Source organism: Salmo salar, chromosome ssa21, assembly GCF_905237065.1.
Source record: "Salmo salar chromosome ssa21, Ssal_v3.1, whole genome shotgun sequence".
NCBI lineage: Eukaryota > Metazoa > Chordata > Actinopteri > Salmoniformes > Salmonidae > Salmo > Salmo salar.
Window position 1 is genome coordinate 28,288,853 of NC_059462.1, and position 25,819 is coordinate 28,314,671.

At 42.9% G+C, this 25,819-nt stretch overlaps 1 protein-coding gene across 1 annotated transcript; it reads right to left on the bottom strand.

The window, feature by feature from the left end:
- Positions 1 to 7,225: 7,225 nt before the first annotated feature.
- Positions 7,226 to 25,201, bottom strand: LOC106582117 (leucine-rich repeat-containing protein 58). The gene is made up of 4 exons (XM_014164870.2): positions 24,627 to 25,201; positions 10,610 to 10,738; positions 9,182 to 9,459; positions 7,226 to 9,027 (listed from the first exon to the last, which is right to left on the bottom strand). The coding sequence occupies exons 1-4, from the start codon at positions 25,196 to 25,198 to the stop codon at positions 8,834 to 8,836; spliced, it is 1,173 nt and encodes a 390-aa protein (XP_014020345.2). The 5' UTR covers positions 25,199 to 25,201; the 3' UTR covers positions 7,226 to 8,833.
- Between the last annotated feature and the right edge of the window lie 618 nt (positions 25,202 to 25,819).

Below are 25,819 nucleotides of genomic sequence, written 5' to 3' on the forward strand. Positions count from 1 at the left end.
CAGCTATGTTTAGGGGGAGATACAGAGTTGAGAGAGGGTAGATTCATATAAGGTGTACAGGTAAATGTAACTGCCTAAATAATGGAAACACGAGTAAATGAGGTATACAAAGTATATTGAAAGCAGGTACTTCCACACAGGTGTGGTTTCTGAGTTAATTTATCACGTAACACTATTAGCACTATTTTGGCTACCATGGCTATGCCCCCATAGAATGACATTGCCCGCATCCACAGGGCACAAGTGGTCACTGAATGGTTTGATGAGCATGAAAACAATGTAAACCATACACCATGGCCTCTCAGTCCCCAGATCTCCACCCAATTCAACACTTGTGGCCAGCCCATTATCAGCCTGAAAACATCATGCAGGCACATTTTTGCAAAAAAGGTCAAATGTCACAGTAGCTGATACATTGCAGTCAATGTGAAAAAAATTGTGTCAGAATGACAATTTCTTCAGTATATTGCAGTCAATGGGAAAAGATGAGTGTCAGAGTTGACGTTTTTCTCAATACATTGCAATCAATGGGAAAATATGAGATTCTCAGGGTTTAAGTTTTTTCTCAGTACATTGCAGTCAATCGGAGAAAAATGAGTGTCACACATTTTTTTCAATACATTGCAGACAATGGGAAAAGATGAGTGTCACAAATGCATTGGGTGCAATGTGAAAAGATGAGTGTCACAGGGTTGACATTTACACTACCATTCCAAAGTTTGGGGTCACTTAGAAACATTTTTTTGTCCATTAAAATAACATCAAATTGATTAGAAATACAGTGTAGACATTGTTAATGTTTGTGGGTTCGATTACAGGCTCAAAATGCCCAGAAACAAATAACTTTCTTCTGAAACTCGTCAGTCTCTTCTTGTTCTGAGAAATGAAGGCTATTCTATGCAAGAAATTGCCAAGAAACTGAAGATCTCATACAACGCTGTGTACTACTCCCTTCACAGAACAGCACAAACTGGCTTTAACCAGAATAGAAAGAGGAGTGGGAGGCCCTGGTGCACAACTGAGCAAGAGGACAGTGTCTAGTCTGAGAAACAGACTCCTCACAAGTCCTCAACTGGCAGCTTCATTAAATAGTACACGCAAAACACCAGTCTCAACAGTGAAGAGGCAACTCTGGAATGCTGGCCTTCTAGGCAGTTGCAAAGAAAAAAACATATCTCAGACTGGCCAATAAAAATAAAAGATTAAGATGGGCAAAATAACACAGACACTGGACAGAGGAACTCTCTCTCTCTCTCTCAAAAGTTGGGTAAAAAACAAAAAAACTAAATGCCCTTAAATTGAGGACTTTTTGCAAATCCAATCCATTTTCCACGTTGAGTCATCAAATAGATTGTTTTCCCAGTGGCTGGTGTGGTCGTTATCAGGAGGTCTGGAAACTATTGCTAGCGTAGGGCTGATCCCAGCTATCTGAGGGAGCATCGGGCCTAGTCAAACTGATAGTATGTGTGTGTGTGTGTGTGTGTGTGTGTGTTGAACCCGGCTCTCACTGGTGGACTTACCATTAGGCAGAAGAGGAAATTGCTCTACGAGTGTCACGGGACTCGTCTGAAGGTACCCGTCCGAAAAAATGTATACAGGTTATTTATTCCACTGAAAACAAATATGATACTTTTTTTCTGATGTTTCTTATATCTCTCAGATATAGGACAGACACTTCAAAACATACTTCCAATTGATTACATTTTAGTTTTTCCATGTATGAATCTATTATTCAATGAGTTTTTATGGGGTAATAGAAGTAAGGCCAAATTAAAAGTTTTTTTTATATACAGTACCAGTCAAAAGTTTGGACACACCTACTCATTCCAGGGTTTTATTAAAAAAAATGGTACTATTTTCTACTATGTAGAACTATCAAAACTATGAAATAACACATATGGAATCATGTAGTAACTAAAAAAGTGTTTAACAAATCAAAATATATTTTATATTTTTGATTCTTGAAAGTAGGCACCCTTTGCCTTAATGACAGCTTTGCACACTCTTGGCATTCTCTCAACCAGCTTCATGAGGAATGCTTTTCCAACAGTCTTGAAGGAGTTCCCACATATGCTGAGCACTTGTTGGCTGCTTTTCCTTTACTCTGCAGACCAAATCATCTCAAACCATCTCAATTGGGTTGAGGTCAGGTGATTGTGGAGGCCAGGTCATCTGAAGCAGCACCATCACTCTCCTTCTTGGTCAAATAGCGCTTACACAGCCTGGAGGTGTGTTTTGGGTCATTGTCCTGTTGAAAAACAAATGATAGTCCCACTAACCAGGTGGGATGGTGTATTGCTGTAGAATACTGTGGTAGCCATGCTGGTTAATGGTGCCTTGAATTCTAAATATATCACTGACAGTGTCACCAGCAAAGCATCTCCACACCATCACACCTCCTCCTCCATGCTTCACAGTGGGAACCACACATGCGGAGATCATCAGTTCACCTACTCTGTGTCTCACAAAGACACGGCGGTTGGAACCAAAAATCTCACATTTGGCCTCATCAGACCAAAGGCCAGAGTCTGGTAAGAAAGATTTTGGCCAGACAGCATCAGATACATGGGCTACGTATAGTAAGATAGAGGGGAGCTGTATCGCTAGCTTGGATGCTTTCTCTGGTGAGACAGTTTCAGCCACTTGCGAATTGAAGGAAAGGTGACGGGTGCACAGTGTACTTTCCGTATTCTGGAATTATTTTGGATGAACGTGCGTGCGACGGTAACCTACTTTTTGAAGTGATTTGTTTGAAAACATAATGACTGGTTGTTGTCATGGCATATTAGAAGGTAATACAGTTTTACAGTTACATTTTTACAGTTAAATTGCATCTTTAGTATAAAAGCCTCTGCATGGGGCCTCCAAATCACTAAGACTGCCCCTGCCAGCTCTAAGAGGTTGTGGTACTGGTGAAATCTGGTCAGAACATCCTGTGTTCCTATCATCCTGTGTCTCTCCACTGAAGGGACAGCATGTGGCGCTGTTCCCTGACATCAATGACTACTTACTGCCGCCTCTGTTTTCAGGGAAATGTCTTTATATGGTACATGTTGACCTAGCCATCGGTCATATGACATGGCACTCTTAAGGGGTCTACACAGTCTACACAAACGGAGCTGACTAAGGTCCCTATGCGTCGCGTTTCAAAATTGCAGCCACACAAAAGTACGTATAACTAAGTAGAGAGCGCAACGTTCCTCCATTGGCTCCGTTTCCGTAGACTGTTTAGACCCCTTTAATGCCAGTGGACCAGTACAATCTCAGAGTAACACCACTAATGATGGAGGGTCATATGGTTGCAGGTTATGATGCACTTAAAACACACAATCTGCAACATGATCTCAACAACTCACTGCGTTACTGTAATGCATTGCCAAGTTATCCAACATATTTCTAAGGGTGGACAATTCCTCATTTGGACACAAAATTATGAAATGTGGACATGCGGTAGACGAATCCTAGCACAAACAGAACGTCTGGACCGCAACGCTCAGATCAACTGTCACAACGTTAGTCCCTACTGAAGCTCTAAAGCCATGGAGTTGTAGTCTCGGTTTCAGTCACTATGTGGAGATCACTTACGGATTCCCCCAAGATCAGGTTCAAAGTGGGTTGGCCATAAAAGCAGGTGGATTGCGCAAACTTGGGTTACCAGGAGCTTAAATATTTGATTGAGAAATAACATCGGAGCATTTGGAACAGCTTGGGTTAAGGAGGAGAGGGTGGATGGGAGTGGGTAGGAGGGAGGGGAGGGTAGATGGGAGTGGGTAGGGGGAGGGTAGATGGGAGTGGGTAGGGTAGATGGGAGTGGGTAGGAGGGAGGGGAGGGTAGATGGGAGTGGGTAGGAGGGAGGGGAGGGTAGATGGGAGTGGGTAGGGGGAGGGGAGGGTAGATGGGAGTGGGTAGGGGGGAGGGGAGGGTAGATGGGAGTGGGTAGGGGGAGGGGAGGGTAGATGGGAGTGGGTAGGAGGGAGGGGAGGGTAGATGGGAGTGGGTAGGAGGGAGGGGAGGGTAGATGGGAGTGGGTAGGAGGGAGGGGAGGGTAGATGGGAGTGGGTAGGAGGGAGGGGAGGGTAGATGGGAGTGGGTAGGAGGGAGGGGAGGGTAGATGGGAGTGGGTAGGAGGAGGGCGGGGAGGAGAGGGACGCATATCCCTCAGGATAAGGTTGGAGATATGAAACTTTACGAAATACATCATGAAAAAAAACTGCTAATTGTTATGTCTAACGGGCACCATCATTGTTCAAGACACTTTGTTCACTCTGTGTTTGGGCTGTCTAACAAAGGCACAATAACTTCTTACAGTGAATGTAAACCAGCAGTGAAGTTCTGTATATGAGTGGAACAAAGACCAAAAAGTTAAAAATAAAATGCATCTGGGCTAAATCTTCTGTTTTTGTGATTTGAATGCCTGAGGACCATTTCCTGCCATAGCAGAAACCATTTCCTGTGCTGCAAATTCAGCTCTGGAACACTGAAACCCTTCCATGATTTCCCAGGGTCCTGGATTACCTGTATTATATTTTTTATTTGATGCCGCAACCAAATTGTCTCTACTAAAGGGGCAATTGAGGCCTCCCTCGCTGTGTGCTGCTGGCCACATGAGGAAAGGGGTTTAACAGTCACACAGATTCTGAGACAGATCTAGTATTTACAGAATTCCCAAGGTTACCGATCTCATACAGATAGAGGAGAATGGAGCCAGAGGTGATGGCAGAAACGTTATGAGAAATGAGGACAGCAGGGGGACAGCAGGTTTGAGAGGAAATGGAATAGACGTTAGAAGAAAGAAAAGATGGGTGAGAGGAGTAGAACAAGAACTTTGCAGGCAGAAGCAACAAGAGAGAAAGAGCTGAGGATCATGTAGCAGAGAAGTAAGATGAAAGGGGTTGAGGAGAGAGAGGGGTGTGATCAGAGTTTTTGTTCTATGATTTGTTCTTCACCATGGCGATCTAACATGGTTACATAACAGTGGACAATCATGCCCCTCCCCTCTTGTTCCCTCCGTGCCTCCATCACCACCCCCCTTCCCCCAGAGAAACCATGTAGGCGGCAGTAAGGAGGCAGATTAGCAGTCCCCCCCCCCCTAATCCCAGGACAAGGTCCGATTGTCAGGGTCCGGAGTGTGTGACGCTCGTGTGTTGAACGATGCGTGTGTGTGAGTATGTGCGGAGTTCATCATGTGTGAGGTCTGGAATGTACATCAGTGGAGGCACACGCAGCCAAGTAAGTGTTGAGGGGAGCTGATTTGAATGAATGGTCCAGTGAAGGTGATAAGAGGCTTATAGTATCAAAATCCCCCATTTCAAACAACTCTGTTCTTTTAGCAACGGATCCCCTATACTGTGCATTGTACTCTATACTATGATCTATAGGGCAGCACAAAAGCCTAATGCCAGACATGAATCAGATGGAATTAGCCTGTATACATACACCACACACACAAAATAGTCTTTACCTATAGCAGGTATCCTTGGGTCTTTATCTTCCATTCACTGCTGACAGTCAAGAAGTTAGTTCTTAGTTATGTTCCGAATTCTCGAGTACAAGATTGACTTCCTGTTCTATATTTCAAATGTCTGAGTTGTGATCTGTGAGTGTGAACTCCTGAGCTGTGTTGTCTGGTGACAGAGGGCTCCTCTCCTCAACTGTCTGTTTAATTCACTCTGGCTCAGTTTCATCATGGCCGCTTCAGCGTGTGTCTCGGTCTCGGGTTGCAGCGTGCGCACACACACACACACACCTGGCTTATGTAACAGAGTAGGGGGCTCAGACACCTGCTGTTGGGAGAAGGAATCATCATGCCAGTGGAAAATATCAATAAACATTCAACTCAAATCCATATCATACTACTATCCAGAAGATAGTTAGAGCATAACCCTGTAAGCATATCAGCTTCTCACAGTGATATGAGTTTGTGTGTCAAAGAAAAAGATGGAAGAGGGGGTACAGATAAAGGAGGAGAAAAAAAAAAGGCCAGTGAGGTGTCTGATGTAAGCCACCCCAGGCCTGAATGAGGAGGGCTGGACAGAGCCTGTCTGTTAGTGAGCCAGACAGACAGACACAGAACTTTGAGCTCTCTTAAGAGACTGTTTAAAACGTGGGCAAACAGATGACACAAAACATCTGTTCCCTCAAAGCCATCAAAGAACCAGTCAGCCTGCTCAGAGGAGAGAAAGAGGAGAAGCTGAGAGAGAGTAGGGGAGAGATGTTTACATCACTAGGTCTTGGCAGGGTAAATAAAGGGATCTGTTGATTAAGAGGCAGAATGGCATTCCCCTGGCATCTCTTAGCGCTGGGTTAAAGAAGAGGTCCCTCTGCATTTCCCTCAGTAATGCAATCACGTTCATATGCAAACGAGGCAGACCGGTCCTGAACACAACTCATTCAAGCTACCAATGACTCAAAACAAAACAGTCAGTCACGCTCATGCACACTCACAGACGGACTAGCAATCTAGCATAGATCCAACTGTCAACTGTTTGGCAGTTAGTCCTGGAGAAAGATAGTGGAAATGCATTGTAGTCATTTTCACAACAGGCAGGCAAACAAACAAAAATGGACACTGTTTGGTGACAGGCCCACTGATTCTTCCTCATAGAATAGTCTACATAGCAAACAATGATGACAGAAGCTAAGATGTCATCATAGCTTCAGAAGATATGAGATGTGGACTATGAACTCAGAGCTAACTAGACAGATAGCTGACTGCACTACCATTTCCTAATGTTGCACTATCGTGGATAACAAGTTTCACAGATATCCCACACACATTTTTTAGACACTCAAATTAAACTTTATTAGGGATGTTATTATATACTGTGTACAGTCTATATTATAGGGGAAAAGTGCACATACTTTAGTACAGATCGTCGACCTGTATGAGTACTATATTATATTCAGTAAGTCATATTCAATGAAAGCACTGTATTAGTGTGTGAACCATTGAGTGTCATTGACAGTAGAACGTTGGATTTGTATAAAAGCAGTACGTTACAAAAATTGCACAATTGCTTCAATTTCACAACATTGTGGTTAAGATCATGGGTAACACTACTTGACACCTAATGTCATAACTATGTCATAATAGCTGACATAAAACTGTCATGACCCATATATTTACACCTATTGTGACATATATTGCATTATTTTATGGCTGGTTATGACACCTACATAAGCTCAAAACCCTAATTTATTCAAATTGTTTTTTTTCTCCTGAGTTTGATTTAGTTTGATTTAGTTGGAAAGTTAGTTTCTTAAATTGTTTGTTGAAATTGATTCTAAAGAATCATGTTTCCCCCATCATATAAAAAACATGTAGAAAATACACTTTATGACTGTCAAGAAGCACTATGACCATCCTATGTCACTTCACTTGGACACTGTCAAGAAGCATTATGACCATCAGAATCATATATGCCAGATAAGAGCATGTACATGATAGGCCTATGTTAGTCATCAGTCCTGCTCCTGAAATCTGATCCCAGTCATCAGCAACAGAACATTGTGGTAGCTGCATGTCTGACATCAATGTGTGCACAATTACAATGATAATTTAATAGAGTACATTTCAGAAAATGTTATATAACATAAAAATACTGTTGATGTAGGTTATGGTGTAATGGATGTTTTGCCTTTTGTGGTAGGTTTTATGTAGGGGTCATAACCAGCAATAAAATAACGCAATGTCACAAGAGGTCTAAATATGTGTCATGACAGTGTTACGACAGGTTATGTCAGCTGTTATGTATGTTTCATAACATGTTATGACACTAGATGTCAAGTTAAGTGTTAACGGATCATAAATAGAACATTTAAAAAAGTGAATTGTTACATATTTCAGGGTACAAGAAAAATTGTTTGTTTTGTTCTGTTCTTTTCTCACTTTGTTTTCTTTCTAGAATTCCCTTTCTCTTCAATAAGGCATATAGACATACATTCAAAAGCACTACTACATGGTACTGTAACAATAGACCAGCATTATTGAAAGGCCAGCTACTGTATTATTCTTCCAGTTACCTTAAACATGTACCTTCTGGAGAAGTTGTCTAAATGTTCCAACATACAAAGTGTTAATACATATATCTATATCTGTCAAATTTTGAGAAAACCAAGAGCTGGAAATACAAACATTCATTGTATCTTGTCAGATACGTTTGATTTTCTCCTTTCAGGCGTCCATTCACACTCTGCCTGGCCTAGATCGACTTCCTGTATGTGAGAGAAAAACAAAGCTTTTACAAAGAACGGGTCACACACTTTCTGTTTTCAGGCCATTAGAAATCTTAAATTGTTCATATCCTGACTCTAAGGAATGGTGTGATAGTGTTCTAAAATCATGAAAAACCTTCCAATAGCTCACATAGCGAGTTGGCAAAGTTATGGTTTCTACTGCCCTCCTATGTTTACCCATGAAACCATCAGGAATGGTGTGTAATGCTTCATCTGTTAAAGGCACTGCTCAAAGTCTGAAGGCATCAGTGATCTGTAGTGTTACTGAGAAATAGAGGTAAGATCCCTCACATCATTTGTCCCCCAGTTTTAGATGGCTATAGTGACTGTGTCAATGGGTTCCAGGGGACATACCCACCTAAAGACATTTGTCCTGGTTTAGGTCCACATTGACAACCGGATATCTCGCACGTGTGAGTGTGTTTGTGTGTGAGTGTATGTCTTTGTGCGTCTAGCATCTTGCATCAAACACACACACACACACACACGAGACCAGAGGGGTCAGATTTCATCCCTACAGTACCGTCCAGTCACATAGAGAAAGACGGGTTCTGAGGTTGTTGACATGGTTAGGACTGTAGGCCCTTCCACTTCCTGCTATCCCAGCAGCACCCTCTGCAGGCGGTAGGCGGGCACGCTGATCTCATCCTCTGACTCAGCGTCGCTCTGGGGGTTGGAGCTGCAAGGTGAGGTGCACTCTGGGGAGCACAGGTAGTGCATGAGGGGCAGCCGGTACTTCCCACAGAAGTCCACAAACTTGATGTGGCGCACGCACGAGTCAAAGTACACGCCTGGGGAGGGAGCGGAGAAACAGACAGAATAAGCACACTTAAATAAATTGACACATACGTATACATAATCAATTATATACAGACAAGCAAAAAAAGACAGGGACAGAAATACAGACACACAGTCCAATGAGAAATTAATGTGGAGTAGAGGTACCGGCACACTTAGGATTGGGACACTTGCTGGCCAGGTCTAGGTAGTGCAACAGGTGAGAGGGCATGTCGCAGGATGAGTATGGAACGTTACGGCTTTTGATGGTACGACCCGCCAGCTCCAGCAGTGATGGGGGGTCGTAGGTCATCTCCTTGACGAAGCGCACCACTAGGGGGTTGCCGCGGAGACTGAGCTCCTGCAGGCGCACCAGGCTGAGGATCTCCCGGGGCAGGTAGGTCAGCAGGTTGTTATGCAGACTCAGGGAGCGCAGGGAGTGGAGCCTGAGGGGGGAGAGAGATTGGCAAGGCCATGGTTATTGTTTTGAGCATTATAAACAGAAATCTAGACTGAGGTTAGGTTATGGTTAAGTTGTAGTAGTCCACTATGGATGTATTGTAGTAACCAGTTGAGCTGTGGTGCTGGTGGGTTATGACCGTCTTAGCAGTATTATTATTATTATTATTATTATTGAGTTGTAGTTGTATTAAGTTTAGTTTTATTAGTATGTAAGGGATACGCAAGGGATATGCAAGGTATACATTGCCTATTGCAATACTTACTTGCAGTTTCCTGTGGTTATATTATGGGTGTGTTGTGCTTACCTGGTGAGCTGTGACAGTATGCTCTAGATGTTGTGGCTACCTGGTGAGCTGTGGCAGTATGCTCTAGATGTTGTGGCTACCTGGTGAGCTGTGGCAGTATGCTCTAGATGTTGTGGCTACCTGGTGAGCTGTGGCAGTATGCTCTAGATGTTGTGGCTACCTGGTGAGCTGTGGCAGTATGCTCTAGATGTTGTGGCTACCTGGTGAGCTGTGGCAGTATGCTCTAGATGGGGTTGAGGCTGTGTTGTGGTTACCTGGTGAGCTGTGGCAGTATGCTCTAGATGGGGTTGAGGCTGTGTTATGGTTGTGTTGTGGCTACCTGGTGAGCTGCGGCAGTATGCTCTAGATGGGGTTGAGGCTGTGTTATGGTTGTGTTGTGGTTACCTGGTGAGCTGTGGCAGTATGCTCTAGATGGGGTTGAGGCTGTGTTATGGATGTGGTTACCTGGTGAGCTGTGGCAGTATGCTCTAGATGGGGTTGAGGCTGTGTTATGGTTGTGTTGTGGCTACCTGGTGAGCTGCGGCAGTATGCTCTAGATGGGGTTGAGGCTGTGTTATGGTTGTGTTGTGGCTACCTGGTGAGCTGCGGCAGTATGCTCTAGATGGGGTTGAGGCTGTGTTATGGATGTGGCTACCTGGTGAGCTGCGGCAGTATGCTCTAGATGGGGTTGAGGCTGTGTTATGGTTGTGTTGTGGCTACCTGGTGAGCTGTGGCAGTATGCTCTAGATGGGGTTGAGGCTGTGTTATGGTTGTGTTGTGGTTACCTGGTGAGCTGTGGCAGTATGCTCTAGATGGGGTTGAGGCTGTGTTATGGTTGTGTTGTGGTTACCTGGTGAGCTGCGGGGGTACACCTTGTATGCGGTTGTCACACAGGACCAGATAGCTGAGGTAGGGCAGGTTGGCCAGCTCAGGAGGAATAGAGGTGATCAGGTTACCACCCAAATACAGCATCTCAAGACTGACAGAGAGAGAGGTTTAATATGTTTAGCAGCATATCAAGTGGTAATTAACATTATGTTAACAAGTAAAGCATGCCTGAAGGGATTTGGGACTTTAAAAACACCATAACATATTGTATACTGGACAGTTCCAAGTGGACACATGACTAGCCATGTTGACACATCAGTACCACAATGGGGTTCCCACATGTTGACATTGATGCGTATGTGACAGCAATGCATTACCAGAGTGAGCGCAAGGCATCAAAGATTGAGCAGCCGGATCCATAGTAAAAATGAGTATAACAGGTGTATGTAGATGTGACTATGAGGAATGGGCTGGAGCAGTGGAACTGCTAAACAAACTGTTTCAAAGAGGAGACACACTATGCACAAAGAGGTGCTGGAATTTCAATAGATTTTTTTGCCTACCTGCCTGTGTGTGTGTGTTTACTCTGACTTTGTGCAAGGGCCACCAGAGGTAGAGAGGCATTGCTAGAGAGTCCCAGTTCTTTTTTTTTTTCAGACAGAAGTTTAGATCTAGTGAAGACTGACGTTTAGGTTTGGAGCAATCAAATGCAGTGTAGGCTAAATACACAGTTCTAAGCAGCAGACAATGTGGGGTAGTCACATACACTGTTGGGGCGTGGATCAGAAAACCAGTCAGTATCTGGTGTAACCACCATTTGCCTCATGCAGCACGACACATATCCTTGACCAGGCTGTTGATTGTGGCCCGTGGAATGTTGTCCCACTCCTCTTCAATGGCTGTGCAAAGTTGCTAGATATTGGCAGGAACTGGAACTCACTGTTGTACATGTCGATCCAGAGCATCCCAAACATGCTCAATGTGTGACATGTCTGGGGAGTATGGAAGGCCATGGGAGAACTGGGAATTTTTCAGCATCCAGGAATTGTGTACAGATCCTTGCAACATGGGGCCGTGCATTATCGTGCTGAAACATGAGGTGATGGCGGCAGATCAATGGTATGAAAATGGGCCTCACCATCTTGTCACGGTATCTCTGTGCATTCGATAAAATGCAATTGTGTTTGTTGCCATGGGGCACTCTGTACAAAACATTGACGTCGGCAAACTGCTCGCCCACACGGCACCCGTCTGCTGGTACAGTTGAAACCGGGATTCATCTGTGAAGAGCACACTTCTCCAGCGTGCCAGTGGCCATCGAAGGTGAGCATTTTCCCACTGAAGTTGGTTACGACGACAAACTGCAGTTAGGTCAAGATCCTGGTTAGGACGACAAGCGTCTCGGGAATGGTTTCTGACAGTTTGTGCAGAAATTCTTTGGTTGTGCAAACCCACAGTTTCACCAGCTGTCCGGGTGGCTGGTCTCGGACGATCTCGCAGGTGAAGAAGCCGAATGTGGAGGTCCTCGGCTGGCGTGGTTACTCGTGATTTTTTTATTTCAGATCATGAAACATTGGACCCTCACTTTACATGTTGCGTTTATATATTTTTGTTCAGTTTACAAAACTGATGACTGAGGCAGAGAGAAAAAGATTACTATTGTCCAATGTCCACAAATCACCAATGGAAATGTACACATACACAAGCATTCTGCTTTATCCCAATCCCTCTGAACAGATGAAAAAGTGAAAAAAACAGAGGAACACTGGGGAAATGGAGAGAAAGAGAGAAGAACAGAGGGAGCAGCAGGGACAGAGAGACAGGGAATGAAAGGGATATGTAATGGCCTGTCACTAAAAGTGAGCAGTCAGCCCATCTGCCCCATGGTCTGGTCTGCCTGTGGAACTGATGACACAGCAGCGAGTGGGAGAGGCCATTATGTGTCGGGGCCTGAGCCCTGAGCCAGCCCCTCTGTCCCAGAGGGTCTAAAGAAGCCATTCATGGCCATCTCAACAACTCACTCTACAGTTACACCACTAACACACACAGAGGCCTAGTCCCATACAACCTCCATCATTCATGACTGTAGATCTGAGACAGTGTATATGTTCAGCTGTTCTGAAGTTGTCGGTGAAAGGCTCTCTTTACATGTAATATGTGTTGGTTAGTATGTTTACAAGACACAGTGAGTGACTGACTGTAACCCTATCTTTGAATTTTACTCTAGCTTTGCGTTATTGGGACGGTTGAGCTAACTTGTGCTAATTAACTTGTGCTAATTAGCATGACGTAAGTAACAGCAAACTTTCCAGGACATAAACTTGTTTTATATGGGCAGAAAGTTTAAATTATTGTTAATCTAAAATGCACTATTGTTGTTAATCCCATATAAACTAGGTAGCGCATTGTTAATCTAACGGTCCAATTTACAGTAGCTATTACAACGAAAAAAATACCATGCTATTGTCTCAGGAGAGTACACAACAACAAAAACATTTAAAATCACGGCAACTGGTTTGATACATTCACCTCTGAAGGTAAATAATGTATTTACATTCAGTAAACTTGCTCTGATTTGTCAGAGATAAAATGTAGCATAGTTTTGTTTGATAAAATAAATGTTTATATTCAAATGAAGGAACTGGGTTCTACAGTTTGAGCCCCTGCGATCTCTGGCTCCACACCCACCCTGCCCGGCCATGTAGATGTGTGAAAGTTAGTGTATAAGCTAATGATCCATCATGTATGACATTCCTGGGAGTGTGTAAACTTACATTTTGTATTACCATATACTTCTTGTATGTTCTCTATAGTTATGTACTTGAAAATGTCAATTGACCAATTTGGCACATTTGGGCAGATTTGATACAAAATATTGTCCAGTACTGCAACGCTTCACTGAATCAATCTGAAACTTATTGCTATCATCTAGTGGACAAAATAAAAATTGCACCTAAACTGCAAAATTATTTTACGGTCTTTCGCTTGCATTTCAAAGATGATCGAACAAAAAAATAAATAGAATACGCATTTTTATTTTACCAGATCTAATGTGTTATATATAGTGATGCACCGATATAACATTTTTGGCCGATACCGATATCCAATATTTTCCTTGCCAAAAACCCCAATACCGATATTGAACATTTTAGCGTTCTTAAGCATTCTAGTACAGTTAAATAGTTAACACACGGATGCAGCGGTCTAAGGCACTACATCTCAGTGCAAGAGGCGTCACTACAATCTCTGGTTCGAATCCAGGCTGTATCACATCCAGCCGTGATCGGGAGTCCCATAGGGCGGCGCACAATTGGCCCAGCGTCGTCCAGGTTTGGCCGGGGTTGGTCCGCCATTGTAAATAAGAATTTGTTCTTAACCGAATTGCCTAGTTAAATAAAAAGGTCACACACGCCTATTTCTTTCACTTACTTGCTGTTTAGTTGTTCAGTCGTTTCATTCTCAACCAGGATTTCTATGGAACGCCGTTTGGGTCTCTGCGTGTCAACAAAGATACACGTCAAATAACACTATTTGACCAATCCGGACCTGAATAAGAGTGCACGTCACATAATTTAACTCCCTTAATTTTTTTTACATAGTTATTACACTATCACTTAAATTTCATATGCATTCGAATTTCATATGTCACAACGATTCATCGATACGTATGCTATGATGCTGGTAAAGTTGTCTCACGCACCAACAGTGCTGCTCATAAAAAAAGGCTAGCTAGCTCATGGATGCAAACAATGTTCTTCCCCAAAAACAACAATCTGTCTCAGTAGTTATCGTTAGCTAGCTAACTAAACTCAGGAAAAAAAGAAGAAAAAAAACGTCCCTTTTTCAAGACCGTGTCTTTCAAAGATAATTCGTAAAAATCCAAATAACTTCACAGATCTTCATTGTAAAGGGTTTAAACACTGTTTCCCATGCTTTATGGTTCACTGAACTGAAATCTGTTGAAATCACACTGGATGTATTATACCTTAGAATTGCATTGGGGGCATGATTATTTTACTGTACAGCCTTACCTATGGATTGTGGCTCAATGACATGGGGTATCAGTCTACTCAGTGACACTCAGAGAACATTAGGATCGTAGCTGTTATTGTGGGACTCTGAAACAACTGTGAATTGAGCCACATTTATCGTCAGCCTATTGAACACTATTCTCGAGGAAAAACAACACTGTGTGGATGTTTTGGAGTCTGATAACTGAGGAGGACATTGGGAAAAAAATATATTGGGTATTGAGTAGACTATTATCCCATTTCATTGATCCCCAATCCTTAGGTAAAGCTGTACAGTGCAATATGAATGTCAATAAACACAATAGGCTGACTGGGGAGGTGATTTCACACAGTCACAGTCCGCGATAAGAGCTACAACGCTAATATTTGCGTAAACTCTTCACAGTTGTGTTCTTAAGGTGTCACCGATTAGACTGATAGCCCATTTCATTGCTTCACATTCCAATCTTGGTTAACATTATCTAGTATAAATATGACATGATTCCACCAATTGTAACCTTCTGCATCACTTTCAAAGAGGTACTTTTATTTTGAAGGCAAACCGCAAATTCCACTATTGTGCCAAATCCTTATTGTGGCTAGCTTCACAACACATAACCCGGTCAGGTCAAGTCTCACTAGCCAGATGAAGCTAGCTGGCTGCATATAACGTTAACTTTGGGCAACAGGGTTAAGTAGCTGGCTAACACTTACTCACAAGGATTCCTAAATCATTGCTAAGAATAGTGAAAATGACTGCAGTTTCTACTGGTGCTAGCTAGGTACCAAGCTAAAGCTAGCTACCCTAGAAGTTGCGGTCAAACAAATCATGCTTTATTACCAACGTGGTATTGTAAACACCGTTAGTGGCTAGTGTTTGCAGACTTTTTTGTATAGCTTTGACAGTGCTACTGATAGTAGTGGTGGCGCTTGGCTTGCACGTGCAAATTCAGAACACAAAACATTCTATAATAGAACTGTGTAATTTGACGGTCAAATAGTGTTATTTGACGCGCATCTTTTTTGACACGCAAAGACCCAAACGCCGTTCCATAGTATGTTCTGAAGTTAATAGCAGTGACGCTATTACTGTAACTCCGGCAAGGCAACATCTGATGAATAGCGCACTTGGTAACGTTAGTGTGTACCGGTGCTCGACCAGTTGCGAAAGCCGACATCACCCACAACAGAGAACGGTTGATTGTCAAAGGCAATGATTTGCATTATCTTAGCGTTAATGGATTTCACCTTCGAGTTGTCTCACTGAAATGTTCTTACCCTTTCATATGACTGCTTGAGCTACATAGCAGACCGTAGGTAGCCTAGTGGTTAGAGTGTTGGACTAGTAACCCAAAGGTTGCAAGATCAAATCCCCGAGCTGATATGGTAAAAATCTGTTGTTCTACCCCTGAACAAGGCAGTTAACCCACTGTTCCTAGGCCGTCATTGAAAATAAGAATTTGTTCTTAACTGACTTGCCTAGTTAAATAAAAGGTCAAATATACAAATAAAATCAAAAAACATTGTGGGTTAGGAATGCTGTGTTGCACGTTTAGCGCAAATTTTTACGTGGCGTCATTACATCATATAGGAATCCATGTCAGCTTTGACATCATTTTTTCACATCGGCGTTAAACTAGACAGACATCGGGACGATACCGATGTTGGCATTTTTAGCTAATGTCAGCCAATTCCGATAGTTTTTTTATATAAGGATGCACGAGATAGATATATATATATACACACATACATACACACACACACACACACACACACACACACACACACACACACACACACACACACACACACTCATTTCCACAAACTTCAAAGTGTTTCCTTTCAAATGGTATCAAGAATATGCATATCCTTGCTTCAAGTCCTGAGATACATGCAGTTAGATTTATTTTTCATTTTAGGCAAAAATTGGGGGGGGGGAAAAGGTTCCGATCCTTAAGAGGTTTTTAACAACATTGTAGCTACTCCACAATACTAACCTAATTGACAAAGGAAGCCTGTACAGAATACAAATATTCCAAAACATGCATCCTGTTTGCATCAGGGCACTAAAGTAATACTGCAAAGAATGTAGCAAAGCAATTACCTTTTTGTCCTGAATACAAAGTGTTGTTTGGGGCAAATCCAATGCAACACATTACTGAGTACCACTCTCCATATTTTCAAGAATAGGGGCATCATGTTATGGGTATGCTTGTAATCATTAAGGACTGGGGAGTTTAGGATTAAAAAAAATAAAAATAGAATGGAGCTAAACACAGGCAAAATCCTAGAGGAAAACCTGGTTTAGTCTGCTAATAAAAAATGGGCAAATGTTACAGAATCCAGGTGTGGAAAGCTCAGAGACATACCCAGAAAGACTAACAGCTGTAATTGCTGCCAAAGGTGATTCAAGGTATTCAGGTATGTGAATACTTATGGAAATTAGATATCGCTGTATTTTATTTTCAATAAATTGGAACAATTTCTAAAAACATGTTTTCACTGTCATTATGGGGTAGTGTGTAGATGGGTGAATTATTATTTTTTAATCCATTTTGAATTCAGGTTGTATCAAAACAAAATGTGGAATAACTCAAGGGGTGTGAATACAATACTTTCTGAAAGCAGTGTATGTTAGGCTTATTCTTCTTTTCTCACCCTTGAATAAGACATGTAACAAAACTTGTTGCCAAAGATGGTAAAGCCCAATCCTGACTGCTTTTTAGTGATTTTACTATAGTCAATCATCCAATTAGTTGATGACAGTCAGCCAATAGGGTCAGGATTGATTACTGTAACTGGTTCGTTCCATGATATGAGTGCCTTTTGATATTTTAAGTAGACATTGGTGTACAATATTGTACCCTCTGACTTCCAGGAATATTTTAACCCACTTGACCACAAAAATTCACCAAGTTTTCAGCATCAAGCCCTAGTTATTTGTTGAAGAACAGTGCAGATGTAAAGTTTGGTAACAGAATGATGGAACAGACACAAACCATAATTCTGTTACCATGCTTTTCTATAAAATGTTTGTGGAAATTGTTAAAAGTAGTCATTGTACATTGTTATATGGTCTGTTCAACTTTGTAATCATTGGCTTTTGTTTGAAATACATTTTAAAGTGAAAAACCTGAGTCTCAGTGACACTTAACATGGAATTTCCCCAAAGTAATTTCTGAAGAACATTTATTTCATGTGAGAATTATTTTTTTTGAATTCACTTTAATATGGTTAAACTATGATAAAAAAAAATAAAATCATAGTGTAAAAGCAGGTGAGCTGGTTCTACTCTTTCTTGCTGTTTTGTGGTGGAAAACGAGCATAACACGTCAACCCTGTTATCCATAGAAATGTTAACAATTATTTAAAAAAATTAAATGAAGCTTGCATTAAAAATGTCCCCTGCTGTTGCACACAACAAGGGGTTTTATGGCTGATTGAAGATTAAATCATCAACCCTGTTACGATCAACCCTGTTTCTTAAATGTCGCATATGAGAGAATGTTAAAATTAGGTGAAATCAAACGTTTCCCCCCCCCCACCAAGTTACTCACCTCAAATGGCACAGAATGGGTGGAACAACAACTATTAAAGCCAATGTGGGTCTGTTCCAGATGAAGTCAAAGTATTTACACACTTATCTTTGGTAAACATATAAATGGGCTACTGTTTAACAGCATGACATGACCCACATCCCGGTTGTACTCACTGATCTCTGACTTTATGAGTTCTCTTTTATGATGTTAACTATATAGTCAGATCAGTGGCGGTCGGTGCCGTTTTAGATGATGGAGCATGGCCTTAAGGTATTTATATTACAGCATGTTGGATGACTGTCATTCATATTCCATTTCACCCAGCTCAATGTAACGTTGAATAGTTTAGGCTATTACACAACACTCAAATTTTCCCTGTACCCATCATGAGGTTGCTACAATTTAGCCTATGAATGAAAGTTTATAATGTAGGTGCACACGTCAAGCGAATTTATTGTAATCAAGGTGACAGACAGTGATACATTCAATGCTGCCTTGCACACACTTGCCTGCATCTAGCTGATCTAAAAAAATATATAAATATATAACCCTTATTTAACTAGGCAAGTCAGTTAAGAACAAATTCTTACTTACAATGAATGCCTACACCGGCCAAACCCGGACGACGCTGGGCCAATTGTGCTCAGCCCAATGGGACTCCCAATCACGGCCTGGTGTGATAGCCTGGATTCGAATCCAGGCTGTGTTTGTAGTGATGCCTATAGCACTGAGACGCAGTGGCTTAGACCGTTGCGCCCGTCGGGAGCCTGCATCTAGGGTTTAATCATTAGTGCAGTTGCAAATTAAGAGTTTCTATTGGACCAATTCAGGTATGTTAATCCCCGTTTCGTTCCATTTGTTTCCGTTTAAGAAAAGTTTTTGAAAAGAATCAGCGGAATGAATACACCCCGGATCGCACGCAAACACAGTTTATTTTCATAGCAACCACATAAAAACAGAATGATCACTTTGCTCGTTGTATGCATGTATGTATGTATATAAATAATTCCTTCTTGCAACTACAGTTGAAGTCGAAGTTTACATACACTTAGGTTGGAGTCATTAAAACTCATTTTTCAACCACTCCACAAATTTCTTGTTAACAAACTATAGTTTGGCAAGTCGGTTAGGACATCTACTTTGTGCATGACACAAGTCATTTTTCCAACAATTGTTTACAGACACATTATTTCACTATCACAATTACACAATTACTAGACTAAGTTGACTGTGCCTTTAAACATCTTGGAAAATTCCAGAAAATGATGTCATGGCTTTAGAAGCTTCTGATAAACAATGTCAATTAGCCTGAGTCAATTGGAGGTGTACCTGTGGATGTATTTCAAGGCCTACCTTCAAACTCAGTGCCTCTTTGCTTGACATCATGGGAAAAAAATCAAAATAAATTAGCCAAGAATTAGCCATTCTAGACCTCCACAAGTCTGGTTCATCCTTGGGAGCAATTTCCAGATGCCTGAAGGTACCACGTCATCTGTACAAACAATAGTACGCAGGTATAAACATCATGGGACCACGCAGCCATCGTACCGCTCAGGAAGTAGACAAGTTCTGTCTCCTAGAGATGACTTGTACTTTGGTGCGAAAAGTGCAAATCAATCCCAGAACAACAGCAAAGGACCTTGTGAAGATGCTGGAGGAAACAGGTACAAAAGTATCTATATCCACAGTAAAACGAGTCCTATATCGACATAACCTGAAAGACCGCTCAGCAAGGAAGCCACTGCTCCAAAACCTCCATAAAAAAGCCAGACTACGGTATACAACTGCACATGGGGACAAAGACTGTACTTTTTGGAGAAATGTCCTCTGATCTGATGAAACAAAAATAGAACTGTTTGGCCATAGTGACCATCGTTATGCTTGGAGGAAAAAGGGGCAGGCTTGCAAGCCAAAAAACACCATCCCAACCGTGAAGAAAGGGGGTGGCAGCATCATGTTGTGGGGGTGCTTTGCTGCAGGAGGGACTGGTGCACTTCACAAAATAGATGGCATCATGAGGATGGAAAATTATGCGTATATATTGAAGCAACATCAAGACATCAGTTAGTAAGTTAAAGCTTGGTCGCAAATGGGTCTTCCAAATGGACAATGACCCCAAGCATACTTCCAAAGTGGTGAGTCAAAATGGCTTAAGGACAACAAAGTCAAGGTATTGTAGTGGCCATCACAAAGCCCTGACCTCAATCCTATAGAACATTTTTGGACAGAACTGAAAAAGCGTGTGCGTGCAAGGAGGCCTACAAACCTGACTCAGTTCCTCCTGACAGAGCTGGTGTAATGGGCCAAAATTCACCCAACTTATTTGGGTAGCCTTAGGGACGGCTACCCGAAACGTTTGACCCAAGTTAAACAATTTAAAGGCAATGCTACCAAATACCAATTGAGTGTATGTAAACTTCTGACCGACTGGGAATGTGATGAAAGAAATAAAAGCTGAAATAAATTACTCTATTATTCTGACATTTCACATTCCAAAAATAAAGTGGTGATCCTAAACTGACCTAAAACAGGGATTTTTTACTAGGATTAAATGTCAGGAATTGTGAAAAGCTGAGTTTAAATGTATTTGGCTAAAGTATATGTAAACTTCCGTCTTCAAATGAATCTACACGCTCTCCGTCTCACACCTTTTCCCTTCGCTTGTGGACTTTAGTGCACAACACATCAGCGGTCTGTGACCAGGCGAACCTTCATTTCATGAACACTAACCGCTACACATAGCCTACATCGTCGTCACCTCATAGTCAATATAGCTACTAGAACGAACGCGTCAATAAAACCAAAAGCTTACCTTGACTTGGAAGAGTTCCAGTGTTGGATAGCCATAGCCAGCTAGCTAAAATGGCAATATTTTCTGTTTGAGTAGGCTAAACCCCCCCCCAAAAAAAAAAAACATTTATTTGTTAAACTATTGTCTTTCTCTCCCTTTGAGTCAACTGCTCACCACATGTTATGCAATGCAGTGTCAGCTATCTGTAGCGTATGCTTTCAGTACTAGATTCATTTGCTGATCCTTTGATTGGGTGTACAACATGTCAGTTCATGCTGAAAGAACTCTGATAGGTTGGTGGACGTCCTCCGGAAGTTGTCATAATTACTGTGTAAGTCTATGGAAGGGGGTGAGAACCATGAGCCTCCTAGGTTGTATTGAAGTCAATGTACCCAAAGGAGGACAGAAGATAGCTGTCCTCCGGCTACGCCATGGTGCTACCCTACAGAGTGCTGCTGAGGCTACTGTAGACCTTAATTTCAGAACAGTGCATTTTAATCAATTATTTGGTGACATTTGAATATATTTAGTACAGTTTTATCTAAAAAGAATAACTTTGTTTCACTATTTTTGAAATTCACTGAGGAACCTCCCCTGAGAAGGATCCTAAACTGTTCTCACTGATATTAACCTACCACTGGCACAGTGTAAACATGATATAAGGAGAGAAATAAACAATTCTTCCAGATGACCTTGTTTTTTAGTACCGTTGGAACGCACTGCCCTGCACTTTATACAGACTTGGCATCCTTCACATATTGACCACAAGAGGCACCATGTGCAAGTGAGTGTTTGTGTGTGTCATTTATGAATACTAGTTAGTCATCCCAAAGGCTGTTTACATGTATGCTGCGCAGTGTGTACCCCACCATATGAACCACACATTTCCTGCTCTGAGTAACCTTGTGAGTGTGGCAATGGCAGTCTGTTATGCCCCTGCCCAAGAACATATAAGATTACTGGATATCTCACACACCAGTCAGGGTTGCTAAAGGCCTGATTAGCTGGATGTTGTGATGGTATAAAGTTTTAATTTCCTGAAAAACATACAGGTTAGGTTTCGATATAAAGTCTGCTTTAGTTTAGGCTCAGGGAGTGAGGATCTGTTGAAATCCATTTAACCACAGTCCTGGCAATCAAATAAGTGCATTATGTTTGTAAAGGCAAGCTACCATGGTAGTGGGCTACAAGACAGCATAGCATCAATGAAATGTATTTCTAAAGCCCATTTTACAATCAGCCGATGTCACAAAGTGCTATACAGAAACCCAGCCTAAAACCCCAAACAGCAAGCAATGCAGACGTAGAAGCACGGTGGCTAGGAAAAACTCCCTAGAAAAGGCAGGAACCTAGGCAGGAACCTAGGAAGAAACCTAGAGAGGAACCAGGCTCTGAGCGGTGGCCAGTCCTCTTCTGGCTGTGCCAGCTGGAGATTAAAACAGTACACGGCCAAGATGTTCAAACGTTCATAGATGACCAGCAGGGTCAAATAACAATAATCACAGTGGTTGTAGTTGTATAGCTTGCTCCCTCATCTCTGCCTCTGACAAGTCACTGATGTAAGGGCATCAGTTCAGCCTTTACAACCCTAACCCCCAACAGCATTGGCAGTTGAACTATCCTGTACCCGCTGAACTGAGAAGGGTGCAATTGCGGCCTGCAAGTCGGGGCATTCCTGGATCGCTTTATACTTCTATTGGTCAATTTAAGCTAGGACAGGCGGGATTCCAGTACAGTAGGTGTACTCCAGTACAATAGAAGGCATTAACGCACAATAACGTTGGATGCCAGCCACCGATAAACCCCACAGAAGAAGGGGCTGGTGTGACAACGGTAGCTAGCAAGTTTCACACTGGTAGACAGTGTCCTTCATCCCTGCCTGTCGGGCACTGTTTTCCTGCAGTTCTGTTAAAGACGGCGAAGGCAGGTGTTCGGCAGGCGGGAGCTAAGGACACAGAGTGCCAGCTTAGCGAGCTAGTCCGGTACAGAGCAGGTTGGAGACGGGGGCGAAAACATTTGCTAGCTAACATCCTAACTCGCAAGCTAGCCAACACATGGTGTTTCCCCAGCCTCCCGCCTGCTGTTCTAGCGGGAGGAGGGGGTGACCGGTAAGCAGCTAGCACAGTGGATCTGGGCTGATTCCGGCTGAGAGTCGGGGCACTCGGCTGAAAGTCAGACTCGGCCGACGTCATGTGGCTTGAGTCTGGGCTGCCTTTGGCAGTATTACTTATGGCTAGGATGCGGGGATTGAGCTCGGGCCGATTCCAGGGTGAGTTATCTGGCCCAAATGTATTACTTGGGGCTCGGGCCGATTGGGGCTACTCTCTGGCAGAATATTACACTGGCTGCTTTATGGAATTAACATTTCATTATTTATTTTTCCATATTTTCTCATTGTTTGAAATTCTTTAAAGAGTCCTGTGTAGTATTTTGATACTTTGTGCAAGGCAATTGATACGATTTAATAGCGTTGAGGATGGAGCCTCCCGAGTGGTGCAGCGGTCTAAGACACTGCATCGCAGTGCAAACTGCATCGCTACAGACGCTGATTCAAGACCCGTGCCGGGATGTCCTTGTCCCATCTCGCTGTAGCGACTCCTGTGGCGGGCCAGGGGCATGCACGCTGACACGGTCACCAGGTGTATGGTGTTTACTCCACAAAAGAACATTGTGTCGGATGAGTATAATTTGTATGTATACAATGTATAATAGTAATATTTAAAATGACTAAATTGGGTAATTTTGTATACATTTATTTAGATTTGCATCGGGACGCTTCTGGGGGGGGATTCTGGTAAGATGCCGGCAAATTCGGCTGAATTCCGGAAGACAGAAACGGCCTGATGTACTTGTGCCGATTCTGGGCAATCAATCATTTTGATTCCGGGCCGAGTCCGACACCGGGCCGATTCAATCAGTTCCGGCCCCCCGGAAGAGGGCCACTTCCGGGCCGATTCCTCATTGCTAGCTGGGGAGTGTCCCTAGCCCCTGCCTGTCGGGCACGGTTTTCTCCGGTACAGGGGAGCGACATGGTGTGCAAGCTAACTAGCAAACTAGTATGCAGTGTCACTAACAAGCTACTGTAGATAGTTAGCTAGTACATGGTGTCGTTCCCAGCCTCCCACCTGCTGTGCTAGCGGGACGCGGGGACGACCGGTAGACAGCGTCCTTCGCCCCACCCGTCAGGCACTGTTTTTCCGCAATGACTGTGAAGGCAGGTGTTCGGCAAGCGGGATTGAGGGACACCATCTACCGGTGTTGCTCCCGCTAGCTAGCAAGAAAGACTCCGTGAGTCAGGGGCATCATTTTTTTTTTTTTAACTGATAATATTTTGATTTCCCTTTGACCAACATTCAAAAGTGTCACAAGCATTAAGATGTCATGTTCGGGGGGAGGCGGCATTCATGCAGGAACCAATGTAATACGAGGGGGGCTTCATAAAGGAACCAATGGGATGGGATGGAGGGGACGTTCCAGTCGGAATGCCCACATGCTGGAACACCCAGAATTGCAGGCTGCAGTTAAACGCTATTGGCTGAACTCGCTGTTCGCCCAGGAAACTGACTACAGTTGGCCTAAACTGGTCATTGTGACAGGCCGTTTGTTGCAAATTATGTGAAAGTTTGTGATGTAATCACTGGTGACTGCAACAAGCTAGTTACTGTGGTAGCAGCTGGTACCGTTATGTATTCTACATACCTGGTTAAAATCTCAATTTCCGCTGGAATACTTTGGAGTCTGTTTCCCCCCAGGGAAAGTGATTGTAGCCGCTGCAACTTCAGGAACTGCGCTGGCATCTCCTCAAACCTATTGCCACTTAGATTCAACACCTCCAACGGCAAAGACCCGAATTCCTTGGGAAGCGAGAATTCGTCCAGACGGTTGTTCTTGGCTATTAGTGTTCTGAGCTTCGTTAACCAAGTAATGCCTTCACAGATGACCGATAGTCCGTTGTTGCTAATGTCAAGAAACTCGAGGTTGGAGAACATGCAAACCGATCCGGGAAGCGAGGGCAGTCGGTTGAAGCTTAGATACAACTGCTTGGTGCCCATCTTTCGCTCCTCGCTGATGTTGACCAAGCTCAAAGTGTTCAAATTCAGACGCGACAAGTCTAAAACACCCTCACCGTGTGCGGCTCCTTCATGCAAATCCATTTCGCAGCGTAGGCTACTCTTCAATATTCTGGACAAACTGGTGATTGCACTCTTTGTAGTTCTCCAAATAAAGAGAGGAGTCCAATGCCAATGGCCCGAGTTGCATGTGGGTGTCATGAACAACATTACCGTGAGCAACAATAGTGGAATTGCCTTCAAAATAAAAGTCCCCATTGAAACTGACGCAAACGGAGGAAAAAAGTGGAATCACGCCACAATTGCACTAGATCATGCCAAACAAGGTTGTAATATTATATAAGGACAAGTGTTAGTTCATTTTACAAAAATACAAACTGTGGATGTATTAGACCTGATAATTACATTAGGGATATTTATATTGCACTCTACAGCCAAACCTATGGATTGTGCCCCCTTGAAATGGCGTATCAGCCAACTCGGCGAGACCCACAGACCACCACTTTAGAGTTTTCACAAATATTAGCGCTTTTATCTGTTCGCATGTTTCAACTGAGACCTTTATTTTGAAGGGGAAACGTCGAGTCCGCTATTGTTGCTCACGCACTCATGCAATGTTGTTCATGTAACGTTGCAGTTGACGAAATGCTCTGAGACCAGGTTGCAACACGACACACTATATTTTAAGGAAAATAATATGGGTCGGTCATTTACATTTGGCAAGATTATTGTGTAGAATAGAGAGAGATCACTGTAAATTGCCAGAACCTGGCTGGTACAGACAAAGCAACTATTCAGTAGTGAGTATGTGTAGTACATGTT